The sequence below is a fragment of the Theobroma cacao genome, chromosome 7 (genome assembly GCF_000208745.1).
Source record: "Theobroma cacao cultivar B97-61/B2 chromosome 7, Criollo_cocoa_genome_V2, whole genome shotgun sequence".
In the NCBI taxonomy this organism is placed as follows: Eukaryota; Viridiplantae; Streptophyta; class Magnoliopsida; order Malvales; family Malvaceae; genus Theobroma; species Theobroma cacao.
Window position 1 is genome coordinate 4,850,518 of NC_030856.1, and position 8,110 is coordinate 4,858,627.

The following is an 8,110-nucleotide window of genomic DNA, read 5'->3' on the forward strand; positions in this document are numbered from 1 at the left end:
GGTTGACCAACGTGCCTAGTACCTTTATGCGATAAATGAATCAGGTACTGAAACCTTTTATTGGAAAATTCATGGTGGGTTATTTTGATGATATCCTAATTTATAGTAGATCAGAATAAGAGCACCTTTTGCACTTACGCGAAGTATTAACGATCTTACAGAAAAATAAGTTATATGTGAACTTGAAGAAATACAACTTTATCATAAATAAGTTATTGTTCTTTGGCTATGTAGTTAGTGTAGATGGAATTCAAGTTGATGAAGAGAAGATTCAAGCTATTAGAGAATGGCCTACCTTAAAAACAATAACAAAAGTTAGAAGTTTTCATGGGTTGGCAACATTCTATAGGTGTTTTATTAGAAATTTCAATAGTATTGTAGCACCTATTACAGAATGCCTAAAAAAGGGGAAGTTCCAGTGAGAAGAAAAAGTTGCAACTAGTTTTGCTATGCTAAAGGAAAAGTTATGTACCGCTCCTGTTTTAGCATTACTAGATTTTGATACATTATTTGAAGTTTAATGTGATGCTAGTGGTGTGGGAATAGGAGTTATTCTTTCACAAAAAAAAGAAACTAGTAGCTTATTTCAGTGAGAAGCTCAGTGATGCAAGGCGCAAGTGGACCACGTATTACAAAGAATTTTGTTCTATTGTGCATGCTTTGAAAAATTGGGAGCATTACTTGGTTGGACTAGAATTTGTTTTATACTCAGATCATGAGGCATTGAAGTACTTGAATAATCAAAAACGGATTAGTAAAGACATACATGCCAAGTGGTTTCAATTTTTTCAGAAGTTTCCTTTCAAGCTAAAGCACAAGGCTGGAGTACAGAATAAAGTAGCAGATGCATTGAATAGACATGCAGATCTGCTAGTGACAATGAGACAAGAAGTTGTGGGTTTTGATACAGTCAAGGAATTATATCATATAGATGAGTATTTTCATGATACATGGGAAAAGTGTATCACAAATCAACCTATTGGGGACTTTTACGTTCATGATGGTTTTTTAATGCGAGGCAACTAGCTTTGTATTCCTAGATCTTCATTGAGAGAAAAGTTGATTAGAGACTTGCATAATGGAGGTCTTGCTGGTCATTTAAGTTGTGATAATATGATTACTGTTGTTGGAGAAAGACATTATTGTCCACATCTGAGAAGGGATGTAACAAGATTTGTGCAGCGATGTTACATAAGCCAAATCGCAAAGGGATAGTCCCAAAATACTGGTTTGTATATGCCTTTACCTATTTCAAAAAATATTTGGCAGGATTTATTTATGGATTTTGTGCTTGGTTTGCCTCGAACGCAAAGGGGCATGGATTTTGTTTTTGTTATTATGGATAGGTTTTCTAAAATAGCCCACTTTATCCCTTACAAGAAGACTTCAGATGCAAGTGGAATAGCCAAATTGTTTTTCAAGAAGGTTGTTTGTCTACATGGTGTGCCTAAAACTATCACTTCAGATAGAGACAGCAAGTTTCTTGGTCATTTTTGGAGGACTTTGTGGAATATATTTGATTCATCCTTGAATTACAATAGCACAGCACATCCACAAACTGATGGCCAAACTAAATCGGTGAACAAAACCCTTGGCAATCTGATTCGCAGTATTTGTGGTGATAGACTGAAGCAATGGGACTTCGCATTGGCACAAGCAAAGTTTGCTTATAATAGTGCCGTTCATAGTGCCATAGAAAAATCTCCATTTTCTATTGTGTACACAAAGTCACCATAACATGCTCTTGACTTGGTTGAGTGGCCTAAAGTTCCTGGATTTAATGTAGCTATGAAAAATATGGCTAATCAGTTGCAAGATGTTCAAGCAGAGGTGAAACAGAAATTAGAGCATGCTAATGTACAAGAAAGCTGCAGATCTACACCGCAAAAAATAGATTTTTGAAATGGGAGATTAGGTGATGGTGTTTTGCAAAAGGAAAGGTTTCTAGTAAGGACTTATAGCAAGTTACAGCCTAAGAAGTATGGACCATACCAAATTTTGAAGAAGATCAATGACAATGCATATGTTGTGGATTTACCAGACACAATTGGAATTTCCAAAACATTCAACGTGGTGGATATTTACCCATTTCATTCATCAAATGAACCGTTGTTTCCAAATATACAAGTTAACTCGAGGTCGAGTTTTTCTCAAGAGGAGGGGGCTGACATAGAACGTCTAGCAAACAATATCTTAGAGCAGGCTGAGTGTCAGAAATCAAAACAAAATCCCAAAAGTCATAAATGGGCATATTCATAATTTTAATATTTTCCTTATTTAGTTAGGAGTCTTACATAGGAATTATAGTTATATTATAATTTTAATATTTTCCTTATAATAAAATTTTTTTTATTTAATTTACTTGTATTAAGACTTTGGAATAGTCATGTTCTAATTAAGAATAAAACATTTATTTTATTTAAATCTCTTGTTAACTTTTCTAGTTGTATTAGACAACCAGAGGTAGAGTTTTGTTAGGACTTGGGCCTATAATACTATAACTGGAAAGTGATGAAGATGATTTTGACGAATTTATGAAATGGTTTTGTGCTGGCATGGGACTTGGATTTGTGGTGGGTTTTTGGGGATTTTGTGGTGCTTTCTTGTTGAAGCGTTCGCGGAGGCATTCGTATTGTCGTATCTTGGACAAGGTGAAAGATGAGCTCTACGCTACATTTGTTCTGCAGAAAGCAAGGCTGGAGAGGAGAATTCAAACCTAAAAGGTACCCCTCTTTCAATAAGTTGAAGAAGGAAAAATGCTTATGACATTAACTTTCCTTTAGCATGACTTTACACATGTAGCAAATTATGCTTCCGTAAAATAATAGAATTCTATATTATTTTTTTGTTCTCAGGTGTGGTTGGAACTACTGCTGAAGATAGTTTGTCATGCTTTCTGTAAATGTTGATGCATATGGTATCATTTAATTCATTTACTTAACAAAGGCACAACTAGTCTAGCAGATCGTATTGATCAGTAGCTGATCATCTACTATTCTCCAGTCAATTTCAAAGTCTCCTCTTAGATATTTAATGAAAACAAGCATCCCCTAACATTCAAACTTAAGCAGTATCCATAGGCATTTTAATTTTTCTTCTAGAGAAACACACAACTGCTAACGTTATAAGGTGCAAAGAGATTGATGATGTGATCACATCGTGTTAGACAAGTCATACAACCTTTTTACTGTTAAATTTGTAACATAGTCACGAGAGATTAAACACATTCGCCTTGTAAAGTGATTGATTGAAGATGAAAAAGGTTGAGACAAATTAAAAGCAAAACGGGAGGCACAATTAATTTGCCCATTTGATCCAATATTTAATCAATTTGATAGTTGATTCATTGGTCCTTAGACCATAATTAGGTGTAACAATTATTTACTTTATAGTACTACAAAACAAAATTATGAGTTTAAATATTAAGAACAAAAAGAAAGTCTATCTTACATACTGCTTTCCACCACAACAAAATAATTAACTTATGGATTAATGACTGTCTAACAATAATTGATTTATCTCTTTTACCATTTGAAGTCAGACAAAGTTGAACATGATTCTTGTTTAAACTATCTTAACATAATTAATTTAAAATTTGACATGGATTGCTGTGCTTATTACGTAATAAAAACAAGGTATTAATTTTTGTATGTTGCTGCGATTACAAATTTAGAAAAATTAATTCGACATTTCAGACATGTATGTTGTGGTTTGTTTTTATACTGATGCGATCACATTATTATATTAAAATAGACATCACATATATTTTTGTTCGAAAAGTAATTTTGATTTCTTTTAAAATGTAAAAAAGAGAAAATGAAAAGAAAAAAAATGACTGAAAAGCAAACTATCCATCCCCTATTGCTAACATTGCAAGTTTGAACTTGAAAAAAAGGAAAGAAAAGCAGTAAAAACAGAGTCCCTAAATGAATTTTCCTTGGCCAAAAGGAAATGAAATTTCGTTAGAACCGCATAGTCCAATATCCTGCCACTTACACCAAGACCAATCTCAGGAGCAAAGGGGAAACACTGTTTCTTAGATATATTGGATAATATGAATGGGGAAAAGGGAAAAGCAGGAAATGAAGAAAATTGTCCAAGTCTATGATGGTGACAATGACACCTCCGTTAGCCAGTGTGATAATGACTTTACTCGTTTTTATTACAGTACTTAATAATTATTACTAGACCAAGACCTTCAATGTTGTAAATTAAATATTTTTTATGGCCCTAAAAACACGATTAGGAAAGTGTTAAAGGTATGAAGACCGTGGTTTCCACAACATATTGCTTTCCACAACAAAACACTTAACAATTTGTGATAAAGAGGGGGTTGTCTAAACTCTCAGCACTCAAACACAAGACATAATCGTTGTAAGGCAGGCAGGACGATTATAATGTCAGGTGATAAGTACTCCATTCATCTCCTCCTAGTTTTATTTCTGGCACTTGTCTTCCTCCTTCAGAAATCCACAAAAGCTGACGTTTTAGTTCAATGCAAAGAGAGTGAGAGGCAAGCACTGCTCGACTTTAAGCAAAGCCTTGCAGCTGAATCGGTCATGGATTTCGGTATCTCTTCGTGGGGAAGTGAGAATGACGAAAGAGATTGCTGTACATGGATTGGTGTTGAGTGCTGCAACAATACCGGCCATGTCATAAAGCTCGATCTGTCTTACCTCATTGGGTCTGTAAAAGGTACAATTAGTCCTTCATTGCTTAAATTGCGTTATTTGAATCACTTAGATCTCAGTTTCAATTATTTTTGGTGTCGCATTCCCGAATTCATTGGTTCTCTTACAGAATTGACCTATCTTGCTCTCTCTAATTCTCGTTTTATTGGACCAATTCCTTCTAAGCTAGGAAACCTTTCGAGATTGGTCACTCTTGATCTCTCATCAAATCAGTTGGGAAGTTCAATTCCCGAGTTCATTGGTTCTCTTACAAAATTGACCATTCTCAATCTCTCTGAATCTCAGCTTACTGGACCAATACCTTTTCAGTTAGGAAACCTTTCGAAATTGGTCAGTCTTGATCTCTCATCGAATCAGTTTATAGGTTCGATTCCTGAAACTTTTGGGAACTTGGTTGCCATGAGAGCACTTACTCTAAGCCGCATTCCCGAATTCATTGGTTCTCTTACAAAATTGGTCCATCTGGATCTCTCTGAATCTCAATTTACTGGACCAATTCCCTCTCAGCTAGGAAACCTTTCGAGATTGGACGCTCTTGATCTCTCATCAAATCAGTTGACAGGTTCAATTCCTGAAACTTTTGAGAACTTGGTTGCTATTAGAGAACTTACTCTAAGCCGCAATCTGCTTCAAGGTGGAATTCCATTATTTATATGGAATATCTGTACTTTGCATTCATTAGACTTGCAATCCAACAACCTCGGTGGAGATGTATTTGGATTTCTTCAAAGTACATCTTTATGCACAATACACTTTCTAGAGAATTTGGATTTAACTGAGAATCAATTTACGGGGTCAGTGCCTAATGAAATCACAAAGTTATCATCCTTGAAAGAACTAGGCCTTGGATACAACCGTTTGAATGGAACCATAAGCCAAGGAATCGGACAAATGTCCAACCTCACGACTCTAGAGCTATCCGGGAATTCTTTTGATAAAGTTGTAATTTCGGAAGCACATTTCTCAAATCTCAGCAACTTACGGAAGTTGGACTTATCTGATTCTTCTTTGACTTTGAAATTCAAGTCCGATTGGATTCCTCCTTTTCAACTGAGTCTTATATTCCTTCGCTCTTTCAAGTTAGGGCCTTTTTTCCCGCAATGGCTTCGGTCTCAAAATGCATGTATTGAAATTGATATTTCTGCTGCAGAGATTTCGGATTCCATTCCAAGTTGGTTTTGGAACGTATTTTCATTTGGCACGCGCAGCGTAAATCTGTCTTTCAACCAGATCAGCGGTACTTTGCCGAATAACAGGATTGCTATCCTTTTTCTTGACTTAAGCTCTAATAATTTAACAGGTCCATTGCCACAAATGACAAATTTGTTGGTTACCTTGAACCTTTCCAAAAATAAATTTTCTGGTTCAATCAATTCAATTTGCCACATTCCTGCTAGAGTATTGAACTTGCTTGATCTCTCAAATAACCTATTTTCTGGAGTGGTTCCCGATTGCTTGGCAAGATGGCAGGACTCACTTAAAGCTTTGAATTTGGCTGAGAACAATTTGTCAGGCTCAATTCCAAGATCGATTGGATCACTTATTAGTCTTCAAATGCTCAGTTTACGCAGCAATAGCTTCTCAGGACCATTTCCTTCATCCTTAGGGAATTGTTGGGGCTTGAAATTTTTGGACTTCAGTGATAACAAATTATCAGGAAATATACCTGAGTGGATGGGGGAAAGTTTCTCATCATTGATTTTTCTAAGCCTCCAAACCAATAAATTTAATGGAACGATACCTCATCAAATTTGTGGCTTGAATAATATTCAAATCTTGGATCTCTCTGTAAACAAATTATCTGGTACCCTACCACGATGTCTCAATAAATTCACTTCTATGGCTCAAGACATGAACTTAAGCAGAACAATTGAGCATTCCATTTCAAGAAAATTGGATCCTAATTCAGTTTTTATTGATGTCAACTATGTTGATGAGGCACTGTTTACATGGAAAGGAAAGAAGCAAAAGTATGCAAAAATTCTTGGACTATTATTAGCCATTGATCTTTCAAATAATAGATTAACAGGAGAGATTCCTAAAGAACTAACTAGTCTCCGACAATTGGTTGCATTGAATTTATCAAGAAATTTTTTGAGTGGCAAAATCCCTGGGAAGATTGGGCAATTGAGACAATTACAAGCTCTTGATTTGTCAAGAAACAATTTTTCTGGAGGCATCCCATCAAGCTTGTCTGAGTTAACATTTTTGTCTACCTTGGACTTATCCTATAATTATTTATCGGGAAAAATTCCAACAGGAACTCAGATACAACTCTTTGATCCTTCAACATTTTCCCATAATCACGGACTTTGTGGACCTCCAGTTACACCAAATTGCTCAGGATCAGCGGAAACACCTCAAGGTCAACCAAGAAGAGGTCAGGATGATTTTGATGAATTCAGAAAATGGTTTTATGCTGGGATGGGACTTGGTTTTATCGTGGGTTTTTGGGGTATTTGTGGTGCCTTATTGTTCAAGCGTTCCTGGAGGCACTCCTACTTCCGTTTCTTGGACAACATGAAAGACTGGCTGTACGTTAGATTTGTTTTACAGAAGGCAAGGTTGGAGAGGAGAATTCGAACCTGAGAGGTACCAGTCTTTCAATAAGTTCAGGAAGGTAAAAACTTTTTATCACATTTACTTTCTCTTTTTCTTTTGAAAAAAAAATTGATTTAGCTTTGATATGGTTGTATTATTTTCAGGTGTAGCTGGGACTACAACTGAAGGTGATTTTTCAGGCCTCCGGGACTACAACTGAAATGTGTGTAACTGTCTGAAGGTGTGGCTTATTTCGCTATTTGTAAGATGCCAATAGAAGGGTTCATAGTTCCTTTTAGTTTGATCCCTGTACAAATGGTGTCAATCTCTGTTTGCAAATACTCAAGCCTAGGCCTATATGATTTTCTACGTATTAGTGTAATGATTTTCTTTTGATCTTGTTTGATTTTCTCACACATTGCTCCTGTGTATTTGTTACTTTACATGTATTTCTTTCTTTTGCAGTGATTTGCCTTAGTAGAAACTGTATACATTTATTTTGGACTAAGCTTTCTATAGCAAATTAAGTTCTTGGTTCTTTTTGAAAATGCAAATTAAGTGCTTGTTACTATTAATATTTTAACTTAATTTTCAAAAAAGCTCCTAAATTTGTTAAAAAAATTTAAATAAATTTTTATTCTTTTATTGAGTTCAACTAAACCCTTGTGTTTTCATTTTAGATCAAACAAATCTTTATAATTAATGGTGGACTAATTTTCATTAGTCAAAATGTCACTAGTTATTTTATGTTCACATAATGCAGACATGGTATTGATGTGGAGCGTAAAATAATTTTCATTATTTCCATTTCTTATGGCTAAATAGGAGTAATTAAACAAGAGATAGAAGAGATAGATGGTATCCCACCGTGTCTAGCC

General features: G+C 35.2%; 1 protein-coding gene across 1 annotated transcript; it reads left to right on the forward strand.

The window, feature by feature from the left end:
- On the forward strand, window positions 4,282-7,748 carry LOC18593931 (LRR receptor-like serine/threonine-protein kinase GSO1). The gene is made up of 3 exons (XM_018124129.1): window positions 4,282-4,695; window positions 5,842-7,311; window positions 7,397-7,748. Exons 1-2 carry the CDS (start codon window positions 4,398-4,400, stop codon window positions 7,278-7,280), a joined length of 1,737 nt encoding a protein of 578 aa, XP_017979618.1. The 5' UTR covers window positions 4,282-4,397; the 3' UTR covers window positions 7,281-7,311; window positions 7,397-7,748.

Coding starts and splice junctions, on each gene's coding strand:
- LOC18593931 (XM_018124129.1), top strand. CDS start 4,398: ATGTCAGGTGATAAGTACTCCATTCATCTCCTCCTAGTTTTATTTCTG. Junction 4,696..5,841: donor CCTCATTGGGTCTGTAAAAG/GTACAATTAGTC, acceptor TTTCTGCTGCAG/AGATTTCGGATTCCATTCCA.